Source organism: Hyperoodon ampullatus (assembly GCF_949752795.1).
Source record: "Hyperoodon ampullatus genome assembly, chromosome: 9".
Lineage (NCBI taxonomy): Eukaryota > Metazoa > Chordata > Mammalia > Artiodactyla > Ziphiidae > Hyperoodon > Hyperoodon ampullatus.
The window spans coordinates 54216986-54236167 of record NC_136922.1 but is presented as its reverse complement, the minus strand read 5'-3'; the positions used below and the strand labels follow the sequence as shown (position 1 = coordinate 54236167).

The 19182-nt window shown below is 38.2% G+C and overlaps 1 protein-coding gene across 4 annotated transcripts in view; it reads left to right on the top strand.

The window, feature by feature from the left end:
- Nucleotides 1–19182, top strand: part of CDK14 (cyclin dependent kinase 14) — a gene marked incomplete at both ends in the record, with an annotated part of 523336 nt that overhangs the window by 157444 nt on the left and 346710 nt on the right. For 3 of the 4 annotated variants that reach the window (XM_079710872.1, XM_079710871.1, XM_079710873.1), the window contains one exon: nt 13034–13128. The exons of the other annotated variant lie outside the window; for it this stretch is intronic. In XM_079710872.1, the coding sequence (XP_079566998.1) occupies nt 13034–13128 (95 nt within the window). The remainder of the gene's footprint in view (nt 1–13033; nt 13129–19182) is intronic. 4 annotated transcript variants of the gene reach the window in all.

Below are 19182 nucleotides of genomic sequence, written 5' to 3'. Positions count from 1 at the left end.
TTATCCAGTGGTACATTATTTCTTTTGTTACTCAAATTGTTCCTGCTTTGGTCACTGGGAGCTCTTTTAGCTTGGCCCTTGTGTCCTTTTGAGATGTCTTCATCCCTTTGTTTTTTGAACACTTTCTTACTTTCTTGTCCTACAAGTTGCTCTTGGCTTACACTGTGTTTTTCCAGCCCCAGACCTAGAATCAGCCATTTCTCCAAAGATCCCTGTTTCCTTTTATTGAAGAATGTTATTTAGAAACTAAGATTGGGTGCTGGGTGTGCTTGCTGCTACTGGGGGTCATCAAGTCAGTGTGTACATCATAGTATAAATAATAACAGTGAGATTTTGATACTTATTTTTAATACTTATTTTTAATGTTTAATAAGGAGTTAATTAAAATACTTGTCAAAGAAAGCTGAGACTTGTCTGATGCATTCTGTATTTCTCTCTGTATTTATTCATTTATTTTTACTTTTTATTTTATACTGGAGTATAGGTGATTAACAATGTTGTGTTAGTGTCAGGTGTACAGCAAAGTGATTCAGTTATACATATACATGTATCTATTCTTTTTCAAATTCTTTTCCCATTTAGATTGTCAGATAATATTGAGCAGAGCTCCCTGTGCTATACAGGAGGTCCTTGTTGGTTATCCATTTTAAATATAGCAGTGTGTACACTTCAGATAGGAGAGGACTCAGGGAGGGTGGCAGTGGCATAGGTTTAGAAACCCCTCATATAATTAGAGAGAGCAACTAGTGCAGTAAAACCAAAACCAATGGATAACATCAACAACAAATATAGGTGACGAGGTTTCTCCATGAACCTCAAACTAGGAGCGAGGGGAACAAACCATGAACAATTTTAAGAACCATGTGGTATCAGAAAGTGAGAGGGAGGAAGCTCAGGGAAGGCCAGGCGACTAGGGCCTACTCTCAGATCCAGGAAACCCCAAAATTGCCATCAGGTACATACTGGTGGCTCATTGGGCCATTCTTAGGACAGCAACAGCACCTGGGTGGGGACTTTGATGGCACCTGTGAGTTGATGAGTGCACGGAGACCATGGGGTGTCTGCTGGTCTTTCTCCTGTGACTTCTCTAGAACATCAAGTTGAAGCACCTTTTCAGGACAAAGCCCTGCACTGAGTAGAAAGTGCTGGAGTAGACTTCTGTGCAGGGCAGGGTCAGTAGGGCAAAGGGAAAGAGAAAGTCCAGAAAGAAGTGTTGAAGTGAAACAAATGGGGAAAGCTCAATGTGTGTGAGATTGTCTTTTTTTTTTTTTTTTTCACTTCATGAAACAGAGAAAAGAATTTCATTCCATAAAGCTAGAAAAGCTATCTTGGCCATATGCCTCTCAAATTACTGAAAAATTCATTTTACTTAAAAATAACCAATAGAAAAATTATTGGTTGAATCCCATACAAAACTATGAAAAAAAGAGAGAGAGAGTAAGGAGTAGCATAACATCTCTACAGATAATGAAAGCAAGCTAGAGGGGGGCAAAATTATCGTTATTGAAGATTTATGATGATACATCTAGAAAAACCAAAAGAATCAGTGGAAGTACTACAGTGAGAGAAGTTAGCCAAGTTGCAGGTTATAACATTAATATACAAAACCCAATAGATACCATTATAAAAACAAATAAGAGTTAGTGTTGAAAACTGGCAAATAAATCAAATAGCTAAGCATTTATTTTCAGTGATTTCTATATGAAATTCACCTCATGGTAATCTAGTCATTGATGAAGGGAAATTTCTCTTTTAGGAGTAATCCCACTAATAAATCAAGAAAGAATAATAGATTTAGGAATCACCATTTGGCAATCCCTGAAGAATTAATGCATCTAGGCAAAGATTATCAATACCTGCTAACATCATCAAAAGAGGGACATCCAGAGGTTATGATGTCCTCATGGGAGTATGCAATAACCACCAACAGAATTAAGCCTGAATCTGAGCAAGCCTCTAGATGTAACTACCTGAGTTACAGGGTACAAAGGAACACATCAAGACGGGATTTTCTCTGCTCTATTCCTATCCCCAAGTATGTTTATCCTACTTTTTGGCTTTAATTTGTATACAGTATTTACAATCTTAAGATGATGTAAATACTGTTCTTAGTGAGACCACATAGTGTACTATGATTAACTTCCTTTCCTTGCAAAACTTTTTGATTTTCCTAGTTATAATTGCCTCTTCTTTTCATTTGTTCATAATTAATACAATTAATTAATAGAATTTTAATCACAAATTGAGGCCTCAAACTATTTGATAAAACTAGAAAACTCCTCTGAAATAAATCAGAATCAGATAATCTGTCAGTTTTTCTTCCCCCTGAAATTTTCCTTGTGGTTCTCCATTGTCCTAATCCAATCTGGACTGGTTGATCTCCAAATTGCTGTCAGGAGACGTCCCTTCATTCCTCCAAAGCTGATTGACCAATCTAGTTTTTAGGATAGGTAAGCCTAGCTGCAGGTTGTTTCCTGAGATGATCAAGATGGGGCTCAGTGCCTTTTTTGTGCTTCATTTTTGTTCAGTCTCACTGTTCATCCTGGTTTTCATTATGCTTGGTGTCCTAATTCTGAGCCTCTCAAATTCAACCTCTTCAGAGAATAAACCTCTGCTGGGATCAGGGACAGGCAGACACCTGACTGGGAGAGTCTAGGGGAAAGGACCAGTTCCTTAAATCCACTCCAACTAATCATGTTGGTTTTAGCCCCTCCTTAAAGTTCAACTTCCAATTCTTGAGTGTTTCTGGGATTCTGAAGTATGAATTGACTTAGTTCTTACTGGTTTCTACCTTTAGTCATCGTCCTTGTCAGTGACCTCCTGTCCATTTGTTTCCCATCTCAAAATTTTTGTTTGTATCTTGTCTTCAGTCTTCTCCTTATTCATTTTATTTGCCCTTCTGAGTTATAACTTAGTACTGTCATTTTAGTACAGATTGGTAAGGGGGAGAGATAAATACTTGTATTCAAGCCACCATGTTGAACTGGAAATGTCCACTGTTTCTCTCCTATTATATTAACTTCCTTTAGATCCTCTTTCCTGAGAGTTTCTTATTGGGTTTACCCTTTTCTGATCCAATCTGGGATGTCTGTCTTATATATCAGGGCGCGTATATTATTTTGTGTGGAAAGTGCTTTGCTTTCTTTTCATTTTGGGAACTTTTGCTTCTATTCAGTATGCCCTGGAAAAAGGTCTTTGCTCTTTCCTGATCAAGCTGGAAATAGTTTCTTTTCTCTTTTAGCACGATGCTACAGTATTCTGTTTTATCTGAGTCCTTTCTGTCTACTGCCTTTTTGTTCTCTCCCCTATTGCAGTGACGGGGGAGGGGGGGATTTTATTATACTCTTTTTCATGGAAAGACTATTTTCCTTTCGATTCCTCATTGGGCCGAAAATGGACGTGGTTACACTTCTTGTGCAACACCATTTTACATCCTGTCCAACAGTGTATGGGTTTGATCATTTCATACTCAGTGGCATGAGAGTTTTATGACATAGGTTTTGTTATTTTTAAAGATTTTTTAAAGGCTGATAAGCATCAAAGGAAACCCTTTACCTAAGGACAACCAGGATTAATGTTATATCTTTATTTTATTGTCATTTCTTTGAAAGTATTAGTTATCTTGAATAGGCTCCAAGAGTACAGTTGAGAAGGAAGGAGAAAATGAGTAGCAGTGTGGCAATCCAGCCCCCTATTTTGGTGAGGAACTCAGGATAGTCACTCTTGTTTCTTGGAATACTGTGGTAGAAACTATTGTACAATATCACGTCTTCCCAACTGTGTATACATCTCTCTGCTGTTCACATACTGGTCATGTCTATGTGAGGAGTCATGCCTGAAATCAAGGAATCAAGAGTGCCTTGGCCTCAGTGACCAACACAATCATCTGGACTTCCTGATTTTGTCCAGACGGTGGCACTTTAAAATTCAGGCAGAATGTAAAGAATGTGATTTTATTTAAATTGGTGTATTTCAAGAGGTGTTTGACAGATCCTATTTGTTTTAGATGATTTTTGAGTGCCTACTCTTCCTGGGTCTAGCCCCTGGGTCATAATTAGCACTGTCACTGACAGGACAGACTTTTGCTCCCCTTTTCCTACCATCTCCTCCAACTCAGCTGTGCCCTTCAACAGCGAGAACTATTGGCGGTGCTGTGGGAGACTGCCTGTCTTGCTGGCCCAATTTAGAAGGGATTTCATTGAGCTGTGCTTCAAGAGACCATATTTTCAGAAATTCAGGTTTAGATTAAGGTCCTCTATACATTCTGTAAATTTCTCCAAATTTACCTCTCTTCCTTACCAAAAAAAAAGTCTGCATCCCATGACAGTCAGGCTCAATTTGGAGAGAGAGGAGGACGGTGCAGACTTGAAAATGAGAGGCCTGCTTCAGTCCTCAGATGCTCATCCTTGGGGATCTCATTTTGGCATTGCCTCCTTCTTGTGGGGACTAGCCCCTTGTCAGGTTGTTAGCATGTGTGGTGGTTGGGTCTCTCCCTCTGTCTAGATCTAGATCTATTTTGTAACCAAGTTACCCATCAACTATGAGTTATCTCAGTGTGGCTGTGTCTAAAAGGGTTAGAAATCCAGGATGATAGAGCCTGTTGTGAAGATCAAAGGCAGAAGAAAAATTAGCCAAGGAAGGTTTGACTTCAAAAATCCTTGTTGTTTGATGAGGTTAGATAGTTCTGATTGAATCCTTCCCACCTTACCCTCACACCCACTCTCACAATTATTAGTATAATGTGATAGAGCAGTGGTTCTTACTTGTGGTTTTCCTACAATTCAGGGGGTCATCAACAATCTTAAGTAAGGGGTTATGTATGAAGGGTAAAGTAAATTTTCAATGAATTCAGTGTAACACTGTTGACATTCTTATAACCATATCATGGTATCATAATAGTGAACACTGAGGTATACTCATGCAGTTTATAAAAATTGACTAAAAAACCCCATCCTTGTTTCTAGGAATGGGGTTTCAGTGGATGATAGACTTAAGCATGACTTAATATCTCCTCCATTTGGGTGGGAGTTAGGTCTCCATGGAAAGAGTCTGCCAGTGTAGTAGTGGTAAAGAAAATATGTTCTCAATTCCAATCAACTTGGTTTGAATTGTGGCTCTGACATTAGCTGTAGGATCTTAGATGAGTAACTTTATTTCTCCAGTCTTAAATTCTTCATGTTCAAATAGGAACACTAGTAGAACCAACCTTAGGGTGGTGTGATAGGGATTAAACTTAGGTGATGTATTTAAAGTGATAAACTCAAAGCATGGAACACAGTAAACACTTGATATTAGCTGGTTGTTTTTGTTGATTGCACAAACAATGAACTGGAGCACGCCAGGAGCATCTCCTTCAGGACAGGGTGACAAACACCATTCAGCTGGAATATTATCTTGACTTTTTCATTATCCATGCCGATGTTCCCCTCCACTGGTGCAGACAATTGACAGTTCTCTGTACCTTTATTCTGTTAAAAAAATGTATTAACATTATCTCATTAAATTCTACATCTCCATGCAGTTAGTGTCTGTTAATAATTGCTGATTAGCCCTCTGTATTTCCATTTCTGTAAGGTGCTGTGTCAAACCTGCAGTCTAAGTAGGGAAGTGGTAAGCAGAGAATAGTGGCTCCATAAAGCTGTTTCCCATCCATGCATGCACCTGACATCAAAGAACCAAAGATAATGTTAGGGTTGACTACCTATTGGCTTGATCTAGCATCTTTAGTTAAATGTGATGATTTAATAAAGTTGCAAGAAAAAAGAAAGGCAAACCAAAGGCCTGAACTTTAATTATCAAACAAAATAGGACCTCTCCTTCTGAATTATTCTTAGTCATTTGATTGGAAGGATTTTATTAATGGCCTCTTTAAACACTTGGCATTTAGCTTCCTTATTTATATGCATAATAATTACAGATCAGAACATTTCTGTGTATTTAAAATAGGAGATGAACTTTACAAGAATCTAGCTCTTAAAGCGCAGACTATCTCATAGACATGTCCTGTTCCATAGACCCATTCTTTCATTGACTAGAATAACTTTTAGAGAGGCATTACATGTGTGTGATTCTTCTTATTTTACAGATCTGTAACTTACAGTATATTTCCACAATGTGTACATATCAGTTTCACAAGGCAAATCACATTGACTCTTTTTCCACTAAATGAGGCAAAATATTAATTTTCTGCCATCACATTGTTAATAGGATGTACTTTAACGATGGCAGTTAATGCCTCCAAATCCGTTCAGTTAGATGCCATTAGCATCTCTTACTTTATTTTTCTAGTGGATAAATGGGATATATTCTAAAAAAGAGTATTATCCTTGTTTTTCTAATTTCCTCAATTCAGTTTCTTCAAGTAGTAATTTTAGTATGGTCTGTGTCTTAAAATGATTACATAACTTATATAAGGCAGTTTACGAAGGGTAAAATATATCATTTTTAGAAAATTATTTTTGCCTTTCCAGGAAGAGAAAACAATAACTTCCTAATCTATTACCAATTTTGTGTGACTGTGTCTTGTCCTTGCTCTAAATACGCATTAGCAGTTTATCTTCTAATGAGACTAAACAGGTGACTTTCTGCTGCTGCTTTTTTCTTTAACTTAGATTGGATTTATTCTTAAAGGAGCACAAAAGCAAACATACAGACTTCTCATTATGATTTTAAATAATTTAGAATGGAACTGTGAACACAATATTTTCCCCATTGAAGATCATTTTATACTGAAGTTTAATATAGGTTTAAAAATTTCTATTTAAAACTTGGGCTCAGGAGGGTGATGGTAAAGTGCGACATTCACAAGCTGTTTCTCGGTGATGAAAAATGCATGAGAACATAACCCACACAGGACTAGTCAGGCTCTTTTGAATGTAGTTTTCCATTGAGTTTTACTTGATTCAACTCAACACATGGTTGGTACTTCACAAGTTTCTTGAAGAAAAGAATAGGTAGTCCAGGGCTTCCCTGGTGGTGCAGTGGTTGAGAGTCCACCTGCGGATGCAGGGGACACGGGTTCGTGCCCCGGTCTGGGAAGGTCCCACATGCCGCAGAGCGGCTGGGCCCGTGAGCCATGGCCGCTGAGCCTGCGCGTCCGGAGCCTGTGCTCCGCAATGGGAGAGGCTGCAACAGTGAGAGGCCCGCGTACTGCAAAAAAAAAAAAAAAAAAAAAAAAAGAATAGGTAGTCCATTGTTTATTAATTCCTTCCTACAGTGTCCCTTGTTGTTCCTTTTCTAGCTGCAGTTAAATGTCTACAATCATAATACCTTCAACCTTTCTTCTTTTCTAGTGTGTGCACATTTATTTCAATTTTCTTTTATGTATTGATTTAGCTGCACCCCACGGGTCTTAACATGTCATGTCCTCAGTGCCACTTATTTATTTATGAATTTTCAATTTTGATTTTCTTTTTAACCCATATGGCTAGACTATTTAGTTTTCCTTTTATTCTTAATTTTTAATTTATTGCATTGTGTTCAGAAAAAGTAACTTGAAATGTTTCTTCAGTTTTGACTATTGAGTTTTTTTTGGTGGCCTAATCTATGGCCATTTTTTGTGAATGTTTAATGTGTACTTGAAAAGAATATATATTAATATACGTATTAGGTTAAAATATTAAATCTACTATTCGAGCCCATATATCTCACTAATTGGTCATTTGCTTGCTCTGTTGATGTCTGAGTGATGTATGTCTGTCTCCCATTATCACTGTGGATTTGACAATTTCTCATTTTATTGCTACCAACAGTTGTTTCATACACCACAAAACTATGTTGTTCGGCTCATACTACTTTGTGATTATTAAATTTCTTGGTGGATTTTAATGGGCTATACTAATTTAATCTATTTGCTGTTTTGTAAATTCTGTCTTCTCTGCCATCAGTATTGCTGTAATGCATGATTTTGCAAAAATACTTTTTTTTGCTATATTTTCCCTTTTATTTTCAGAGTTAACTCTTTTGTCTTAATTTTTTTGTCTCTTCTCAATAGCACATTGCTAGATTTTCTTTGTCTTTCCAATCTGAGAACTTTATATTAATAGAGAAATTTTAAAATTTATATTTATTGTAAGCATTGATATATTTGGACTTAACTTCCTTATTTTATGATTTTCTACTTTATATGCTTGCTTACTGAGTATGCCCCTTCTCTAAGTCTCCCATTCCTTACCCTCTTCCCCCTTCTTCCTTGCACTTTTCTCTTCCATTCTTTCCCTCCTTAATTGTTTGGGATTTGTACATCATATTTATTCTAGTAATTACCTTTTAAGTGTTAAGAAATACACTAAAATTTATGCATGTGGAGTTAATCAGTATCTGCAGTCTGTCCTTAACAATCCAATAAATCCCAACATGCTTTTATTCTCTTTTTCTACTGTTATTTGCCTTCCTGCACTTCACCCATCACTCCAACTACATCTTATATTGAGATAAAATGGAATTTTATATCTATTTTTTTTCCTGTAGGTGGTACAATTGCAACGTTTCCATCCCAAATGAGGAACTATCTTGAGTATTAGTGATCCAAAACCATTTTCCCTTTTCATTTTAAAAGTATTGCTTAGTTGTCTTTTTTTCAGCCATTGTTGTGTATAAAAATATTATGCTTGTTGAATAATTTTTCTGTTTAGATGTAACCTCTCCCTAGAGCTTTCTGGGAAAATTCTATTCAAACATTGAACTTTTTCAGCTATGTACATTCTTTTAGTCACTGCCCATACATGTTTTATTTCGCTGATGAAATATTTAATCTCTAAATCTCTGTTTCTTTTCAAAGGATGTAATATCTTCTTAAATCTCTCTTAAGATACTGGTTATTTTTATTCAAAGTTATTATTACTTTTGCAGTGTCAACTTTCTTACCAGGGTTTAACTTATTTGCCCATTGAAATTTTTAAAAAATTAATTAATTTATTTGTTTATTTTGGCTGCTTTGGGTCTTCATTGCTGCACGCTGGCTTTTTCTAGTTGCAGCGAGCGGGAGCTGCTCTTAGTTGCTGTGTGCAGTCTTCTCATTGTGGTGGCTTCTCTTGTTGCGGAGCATGGGCTGTAGTCACACAGGCTTCAGTAGTTGTGGCACACGGGCTCTAGAGCACATGCTCAGTTGTTGTGGCTCACGAGCTTAGTTGCTCTGCAGCATGTGGGGTCTTCCCAGACCAGGGCTCAAACTTGTGTCCCCTGCATTGATAGGCAGATTCTTAACGACTGCGCCACCAGGGAAGTCCCTGAATTTTTTTTTTAATGGAGTATGGTTGCTTTACAATGTTGTGTTAGCCTCCACTGCACAACAAAATGAATCAGCCATACACATAAAGATATCCCTTCCCTTTTGGACTTCCCTCCCATTTAGGTTACCACAGTGTGCTATGTGAGTTCCCTGTGCTATGCAGCATGTTTCCGTCAGTTGTCCATTTTATACATAGTGTCAATAATGTATATGTGTCAATCCCAGTCTCCCAATGCCTCCCACCCCACCCTTTTCCCCCTTGGTATCCATATATTTGTTCTCTACATCTCTTCTCAGTCTCTTTGCTTTGCAACTTAGATCATCTATACCATTTTTCTACATTCCGCATATATGCGTTATTATATAATATTTGCTTTTCTCTTTCTGACTTACTTCACTCTGTATGACACTCTCTAGGTCCATCCACGTCTCACAAATGACCCAATTTCATGGCCTTTGTTTTTTAGAGTTAGGATATACTTGATATCTTTATTTATTTATTTTTTACAGATCTTTATTGGAGTATAATTACTTTATAATGGTGTGTTAGTTTCTGCTGTATAACAAAGTGAATCACCTATACATGTGTGTGTGTATATATATATATATATATATATATATATATATATCCCCATATCTCCTCCCTCTTGTGTCTCCCTCCCACCCTCCCTATCCCACCCCTCTAGGTGGACACAAAGCACAGAGCTGATCTCCCTGTGCTATGCGGCTGCTTCCCACTAGCTATCAAGTTTACATTTGTTAGGGTATATATGTCCATGCCACTCTCTCACTTCGTCCCAGCTTACACTTCCACCTCCCCGTGTCCTCAAGTCCATTCTCTAAGTCTGCATCTTTATTTCTGTCCTGCCCCTAGGTTCTTCAGAACCATTTTCTTTTTTTTTTTTAGATTCCATATATATGTGTTAGCATACGGTAGTTGTTTTTCTCTTTCTGACTTACTTCACTGTGTATGACAGTCTCCAGGTCCATCTACCTCACTACAAATAACTCAATTTTGTTTCTTTTTATGGCTGAGTAATATTCCATTGTATATATGTGGTACATCTTCTTTATCCATTCATCTGTCAGTGGGCACTTAGGTTGCTTCCATGTCTTGGCTATTGTAAACAGAGCAGCAAAGAACATTATGGCACATGACTCTTTTTGAATTACGGTTTTCTTAGAGTATATTCCCAGTGGTGGGCTTGGTCAAAAAAGGAGGTTGGTCAAAAAAGATGTTGCTGTGGTTTATGTCAAAAAGTGTTTTGCCTACGTTTTCCTCTAAGAGTTTTGTAGTGTCTGGTCTTACATTTAGGTCTGTAATCAATTTTGAGTTTATTTTTGTGTATGGTGTTAGGGAGTGTTCTAATTTCATTCTTTTACATGTAGCTGTCCAGTTTTCCCAGAACCACTCATTGAAGATGCTGTCTTTTCTCCATTGTATATTTTTGCCTCTTTTGCCATAGATAGGTGCGAGGGTTTATCTCTTTGCCATTGAATTTTATACTTTTCTTTCAAGCTGTTGGTGTTCCTGAAATGATTTGTGATTTTTGGTTGTGTACTCATTTTTGTATTTTAAAATTGCTGTCATCTTATTCTGTTTTCTGTAAATTGTCTCTAGTGATTGTGTGAGAGAGGCAGGGATTGTAGTTTGGGGATGGGAGATGTCATCCTTTCTCTGGGTATTGGCTACTTCAGTCCTTGCTCTGCCCTTCTAGCCTGAATACCCACATTCTCTGCTGTCTCCTCTTCACATGTTCCTGCAGTTTGCTTGGGAGGACATCATGTCTTCTCCTGTGTTGATAAGTCTCATATTTACCTAGAGACTCCTGCTTCTTTTATCTGTATTAGTCTTCCTCTACATGTTAGGGTTTTAAATTCCCCCATTCTTTTCTCTGAAGTTTTCATTCTGATTACTTTTTATCTTTTAGAATTCCTCTAAATATCTGGTTAGATATTGACACTCTTTTTTGTTTCACATTCCTATTCCTAATTTATTATTATTATTATTATTTTATTTTATTTTTTGCGGTACGCGGGCCTCTCACTGTTGTGGCCCCTCCCACCGCGGAGCACAGGCTCCGGACGCGCAGGCCCAGCAGCCACGGCCCACGGGCCCAGCCGCTCCATGGCATGTGGGATCCTCCCAGACCGGGGCACGAACCCGCGTCCCCTGCATCGGCAGGCGGACTCCCAACCACTGCGCCACCAGGGAAGCCCCTAATTTATTATTTTTGAAAAATATCTTTTCATTCACTATGTGGCATGTTGGGGGGAAGGAGGTAAGCAGCATCGCTCAGTTTGCCAAATAGAATCCTTATAAACCATGGGAGTCAGATTCATTGTGAGTATGTTGTGTTTTTTCATAAGTGGTATAAGAGCTCAGGGTCAAGAATAGTGTACTATAAACTTTCTGCAAGAAGTTCTTTCCTTAAGTTTCTAAAATTGGTTTCTCACGGAGTACCACAAGCATTAGTAACTTTTTATAAATATAGTTATAACTGTGATTACATAATCCTTTAAAAATGTTAATTCCTTATATAATTATCATTTTTAATATGTTTTGATATTATCTTTTTATAGTGACATTAAAATAATAGGCAATTTGTCCTCAGTGGAGGACAACACTCCCTTTTTCTTGCTGGTGAACGTTGGGGTGGGAGTTGAGCACAGCAAGAGTGATGAGACCACTCACTCTTAGCACTTCTGTGGTCATGATGGAATGTGCAGTTCCTTAAGGAAGAGTGATTTTGTTGCAGCTAAACCTTAAGGATTGGTGTATGTAGACATAATAGAGTTTCTTTTGTATCAATTAGTGTTATCTGAATATTTTGATTATTTATTTGCATTACTGCTAAAAGGTAACAGAGGAGTAACTTTGTATGACTGAATTTTATACAGTCATGATTTACGACAGGGGTCAGGTAAATATTTTCAGCTTTGTTGGCTGTATGATCTCTGTTGCAGTATAATTTTGTTGTAGCTTGAAAGTCATAAGACAATATGTAAATGAATGAGTGTGACTATGTTCCAATAAACTTCAGGACACTAAAACTTGTTTTTCATATAATTTTCACATGCTGTGAAATTTTATTCTTTTTTAGATAACCCCCCATTAAAAAAAAATATAAAAACCTTTCTAAGTTTATGGGATATATGGAAATTGGTAGTGGGCTGGTTTCCAGCCCCTAATTTAGACTGTATAATAACATGGAAAATATTTATAATATATTGAGTTAAGAAAAAGCAGGTTACAAAACACTATCTATAGTGTAGTCCCATTTATGTTAAAAAGCAATCATCAGTATACAGATAGCACTAGAAGAAGAGCTATCAAAATATTAACTGTGGGGCTTCCCTGGTGGCACAGTGGTTGAGAGTCCGCCTGCCGATGCAGGGGACACGGGTTTGTGCCCCGGTCCGGGAGGATCCCACATGCTGCGGAGGGGCTGGACCCGTGAGCCATGGCCACTGAGCCTGCGCGTCCAGAGCCTGTGCTCCGCAACGGGACAGGCCACAACAGTGAGAGGCCCACGTACCGCAAAAGAAAAAAAAAAAAATTATTTGTGGCTCTCTGTTGGTGATTAGATTATGGGTAAATTTAAACTTCTACACTGTGTTCATTTGCATTTTCTGAGTTTTGTACCCTGAATATTTATTATGTTGTTTTTAAAAATAAACATTCTTGTATCAGAAAAAAGTTATTTAAAAACTGACAGAATCTACATTTTCAGCAAAATTGGGTTATTCATTGTTAATTAGTCTGATACAATCTGTTTTGTTTACCCTCTGCTTCATTTTTAGCCAACAAGTCCCAAATTTGGAAAAGCTGACTCATATGAAAAACTGGAAAAACTAGGAGAAGGATCTTATGCTACAGTATACAAAGGGAAAAGCAAGTAAGTTCATTAATTTTTGAATATTTCACATATAAAATATACCTGTTCTCTTAGTATTAAGTAACAGTATATTTAAATAATTTTTATTTAATACACAATAGATTTTCCTCCCTCAGGTTTTTTGTTGTTATTGTCATTGTTTTAACAATTGTAAAAGTCAGTAGAATTGCTTTTCTCCGTGAGCAAACAGTTTTGCAGACCTGTCCAGTTTATCTTTTCCGTCCTTCCTCTCTTCCAACTTTGTTTTCTCTTTCTCTCATTGGAACCCTCAAATGAGAATTCATTTCCAGGTGAATGATGTGATTAATTTCTCATGGAGGTTTAGCATTTGCTTATTCTTAAGAGTACTGATTTGACAAAGCCAAATATATTGATTATTCTTGACATCTTTTTAACTTGAGCTTTTACTCCATCTTTCAGAAGTCACTTAATTAAACAAACTGCAAACTCTTTCTTTCTTCCTGTCTCCTTTGGCATCATGCTGCATATATTTCCACACAGAGAAACAACTCTTCCCCCCTTTGTCCTCTTCCCCCACATTCTCTCTCAGGGTCAGGGCACAGATTTGGGTTCTTAAAAAGCTTGACGAGGCTTCCCTGGTGGTGCAGTGGTTGAGAGTCCGCCTGCCGATGCAGGGGACACGGGTTCGTGCCCCGGTCTGGGAGGATCCCACATGCCATGGAGCGGCTGGGCCCGTGAGCCATGGCTGCTGAGCCTGCGCGTCCGGAGCCTGTGCTCCGCAACGGGAGAGGCCACAACAGTGAGAGGCCCGCGTACCGCAAAAAAAAAAAAAAAAAAGCTTGCCGCTATGTGTTTCTGATAGGCCTTCTCCCTCTCCCATATTGGTTAAGAGTACAGATTTGGTGGCATGTAGCTTGTAGAAACTTTTAATACTCTTCCTGAAATAACTACAGGAGACAAAAGCCTCATTTTACCTTAATAACAATACCAAATAGTGTTGAAAAATGTTTTTCTAACCTATCCTTGTTATTGTCTCCCTTTTAAGTCATTGTATAAGATAGGAAATTCTAACTAATTACTCAGCAGTAATTGAATTACTAAGCTAAGTAATTAAAGAGATAGAGAAGACAGTTCTCTGAAGGATCATTCTAAACACATAATTGGAAATTTTGACTATGTGCTTATTTAGGTACTCTTTGGCTTTTCTGGAATGTAGGCTTACACCTTTGTTCATAGTTTTCAAGTTAAGAAGTTGAAGCAATATTCCTGATAAAGGAAGATATGTAAGTAAGGAAATTCAGAAATGCTGTAGATCAAAATTGAGTATTAATTTTGATTCTTAGACATTTGCCCCAAAAAAGCCTTTAAAAAATCTGAATAGAAAAAAATATGATGGGGAAGGAAAAAAAAATCTAGAGGGCTGTTAATGACTTCACTGTGTCTCTTAAGCATTATAGAATGTCATGGTAATGGCATAAATGGTTGAGTTAATTTCAATAGTGGTTGTGTCCCAAGTTTTTGTATTTTTTCCTAAGGAAAAATAGTACTCTACTGTGTAAAAATTACTTGCACCTTTCATGTTAATAAGGTGAAGATAACTACACTGGATTAAGCAATTATTTTGTATAAAATATGGTATATTCATTGTCTCATTTATTCTTCACAACACTCTATAAGAAAGATCCCATTTTTATATTATTATTATCTCTGCTGGACCAGACAGCTTGGTGCTTAGAGAAATTTAGTCACTTGTCCAAGTCAGTACAGGTTATTAGTGACAGAACTTGTCTTGGCTCATGTCTTTCTGGTTTGAGGTCATCTTTTCCTAACCATTTTACATACTGCTTCCACAGGATAAGGCCTTCTTGGAAAGACTTGGTCCTTGTTGAGTATTCCAGATGGTTCTCCCAGATGCTCTGATTTGTTTTAATGGTGGATCAAACAGAAGCAAACATACTATTTTATTATAAGGAAATAAACCAATCATTTTGAAGTGCCTTCCCACCAAAGATATGCTCAGCTAATTTCCAAATGCAAGATAATAACTCTATTAAATATTTAACTTTAAGATTTATGACAAAATCTTGAAAGATAGTTGAAACATTCTCCATTTATTATGCCCAAATAAAAGAAAGACTGCCTTTTAAGTACCTGCAATCTTTGAGAAGGATAGTTCTGGACAGTTAATACTTTTCACTCCAGCAGGTCTCAATGTATCTTGTCAGCATTTCTCAAGCAGTTTAAAGCTTGCTGGTCACATGTCCTATTTAATTTCCTCCAGCTGGAGATGAAAGCCATTGACCACTCACCTGCTTTAGGAGATGACAGGCTGCTTGTGCTTATTTGCTTTATGGTGGCAAGGTCAGGCCAAAGAACAACAGTTACGTGCCATCTAGCAACATTAAGAGAGCTGAGTTTGGTGTGTCTCCTGAAGCACTACGTAATTGAAAGAGTCAACTGAATGTTAGGATCCCTGTTCCAGTACTCCTCACCACTTTCCCATAGCTGTCTGCATCCCTGCCTCCATCTTTAAACATTATCTTTAGCATCTACCCCAAGAGCAGCTATCGTTATCTTGCAACAAAGCTGCATGGCATTTGTAGAGATACCCCTGATGCTCAGTTGGTGAGCATTTTATATATATGTGTATTGAATTACAGGTGTCAAGTTTGGATTTTGCCATAAACCTCATTGTATTCGTTTGCTAGGACTGCTAAAACAAATACCATAGAGTGGGTGGCTAAAACAACAGAAATTAATCATCTCTTAGTTCTGGAGGCTAGATCTAAGATCAAGGTATTGGCAGAGTTGGTTTCTTTCTGAGGGTTGGTCCTGTAAGGGAGAATCTGTTCCATGCCTCTCTCCTAGCTTCTGCGGTGTGCTGGCAATCTTTGGCATTCCTGGCTCATAGATGCATCACCCTGATGTCTGCCTTCATGGTCATATGGTGTTCTCTCTCTCTCTCGGTGTGTTTGTCTCCACATCCAAATTTCCCCTTTTTATAAGACCACTAGTCATTTTGGATTAGGGCCCACTGTAATGACCTCATTTTAGCTTGATTACTTCTGTAAAGACCCTATTTCCAAATAAGGTCACATTCTGAGGTTTTAGGGGTAAGAACTTCAACATATCTTTTTTGGAGGATACAGTTCAATCTATAACACTCATTAATTTCAAACCTCACTAATTTGGCATTGTGTTCATGATAATATTCTTCTTCATCTCCATTTATGATATATGTAAGTCATCTTTTATTTCATGGTTCAAATATATGAGCAAAGGATATCCCCCCCATCAAAAGATTTGTGTAATTGTTGACTTTGATACAGTTGCTGTCAGCCATTGTTTAGAAACCTGAGAAGTACAAAGACCTTTTATTACTCTTGAATTATCTTGAGTTTCTTATTCCTGTAGGGACACATAAGTTGGGGAGAAGTTGACTGAGATTCCTGTACAGTGTAGCCCCCTTGGTGATGAGCTTGCCTGTAAAGAATGTGGCTGGTTAACTGCAACCATATCAACATACATCACTCACAAATAAGTTTTCCTATTACAAAAAAAAAAAAAGCTTTGAACTTCCCACAGTTTTATATTTGAGTAGAGATTTGTTTTGTTTTGTTTTGAAACCAGTGTTCTCCAGCTTCTTAATACTTTCTTTTTGCATGTGTGTGTTTCTGTCTGGGGAAGGGAGGCAGTTTATTATCACTCTTGCTACTAATCTTTATCCTGGTTTGATTTCCTGGTTATGTTCTCTCTTCTAAATCCCTGTAGCATTTAATATAGGATTTTTAAAAATCATGCAGTGTATAATGTGCTGCATTTTAAAACATGTGGCATTTAAAAATGTCTTTAGTTCAGCCCCTTGAAACCATCTGTTTCCCAAGCACATTTGTATCAATACATTAAGAGACTCGTTAACAGTTTTTTAGCTTATTTAATTAATGATGAGTGTTTGTTATGTTGTTTTTATGCCCCTTCTATGCTGTAGGTGAAAAAGAGGGAATTTAGATACAGATTCTGCCCTCAGGAAACTTAACAGTCTTGACGGGAGATGGTCCATATACATAAAGAACTCTGTATAAGTTAGAACGTAGTGTATTCTATATAAGATAGAATGCAGTAAGAAAGGCCCAGGTAAAATGCTGTGGGGTTTCAAAAGGAAGGAAGAGAGGATGAGGTTGCCCAAAGTATTTTAAATGCGTGCTCTCCAGTAGTGATTGAATTCACAGCCTCATGTGCTTTTAAATCAAGCCTCCCTCATCACTGTGTATATTTGTAGGACTCCTTGGGAGAGTTCCCTTTTGGGACTTGGTCCTCTAACCACATGTAATGAAATTTTCACCAGACTCTTCACAAAATCTGTTAAAGCCTGAGGGCCTTAAAGTAAAATTAATTATTTATTTGAATGATTGTGCAATTTTTTTTTTTTTTTTTTTTTTGCGGTACATGGGCCTCTCACCATTGTGGCCTCTCCCGTTGCGGAGCAAGGCTCTGGACGCGCAGGCTCAGTGGCCATGGCTCACGGGCCCAGCTGCTCCGTGGCATGTGGGATCTTCCCGGACCGGGGCACGAACCCGTGTCTCCTGCATCGGCAGGCGGACTCTCAACCACTGCGCCACCAGGGAAGCCCCTATTGTGCAAATTTTGATAAAAGCAAAAGTGTTATGTTTGAGTGTTCAAGTGGGATTGGCATTAGACAATATAATTTGGACGGGTTGGTGGGTTGTTTATATGTGAGCACCCATGAATGCCTGGCTGTTGTAGGTAACAGGTATGAGCACCAGCCACCTCAAGTCCCAAACTTGGAGTATGGTGGGACCTGTGTGTTCCTCAGCGCACTGGGATCTGCGGGTGGAGTGCACCTGAGTTCCCCCCGACCCCATGCCTGAACTCCCAGTTCTCCCGAGTTCCACACCCTGCCCTGAGTGGTGAGAAGCTATAAACCTTTACTCTTGCCTGGGACAGACTCCTCTCTTTTCCTTCCTACTTTAAAGGAGTGCGAGGCTGTAGCTGCTTGCTTTTGACTTTCTCATGCTTCTAGTGTCATTTACAGAAAGAAAAAGTTTGCTCTTTGTTCCATCTCTGGAATTAGAGTATTGGACTTACTCAGACTAAGTCCTCCCACAGATGACCCTGATTTCTGGTCATTTTTTTCCTGCTTATCTTCAGTTTCTGTTGAGGTGAAGATGTCAAAGCCTTACTCCTGCGGGAGCCCGCTAAACAGAGGAGCCGGCCCAAACTGGTCTGTACCAGCTGTAAATTGTTATCTCAGAGGTCCATAAGAACAATGGAGGAATTTGGTCACTTTATGTAACAGGAGATTTATGTGATTGAAAATGCCAGTCTTCTTTTAGCATTTCATTCTGCCAATGTGTGCTGAATCATTGAACTTGAATTCAACGACCTCATAAATTGAGAGACTAGGCCAAACCAAGACTGAAATACACTAAATACATTTCAAAGAGCTCTTCAAAGCCGCAGGAGAAATAGGAGGAAGAAACACTGTTAATTAAAACAAGCAGCAGCAAGAAGAAAGGCAGCAGCAGTCAGCCACCTTTTCAGAATATGTAAGATTAAAGAGGTGGCTCTTACTGCTGGCCCTGAAGGTCAGCTCCACTGAAACACCATCAGGAGGAGTTTGAAGAATTCTGAAAGTCAGAAATCCCCAGATGGAAAACACTGGACTCCTGGTTCACTGAAGTTTCAATCTTAAGTGTTGACACCTGGACTGTCATGCTGACTTCCAGCATCCTGAGAGGTTATCTGCCCACAAACGGGAACTCTGTACAAAAGAGAGGCAAATCTGATTACATTTTACGGGCTCTGCTGCACTCTCTGTTTCTCATTAGGTCTGCTCTGATTTCTTTTAGACTTTGGGTCCATAGGCTTATTATCACAGCTCACTTCAAAGATCAAGCCTGTAACCACACAATTAGTCACAGGATATGAAAATGGCATCATACTATGATAATACAATCAGTGTTAGCTTTGTAATTTAATGCACAAAATACGGCATTACAGTGTGCAAGAGAAACTGGATCTTAAAAAAAAACTAATGAAATGAATGGACTTTGTGTCATGTGATTTTCAGAT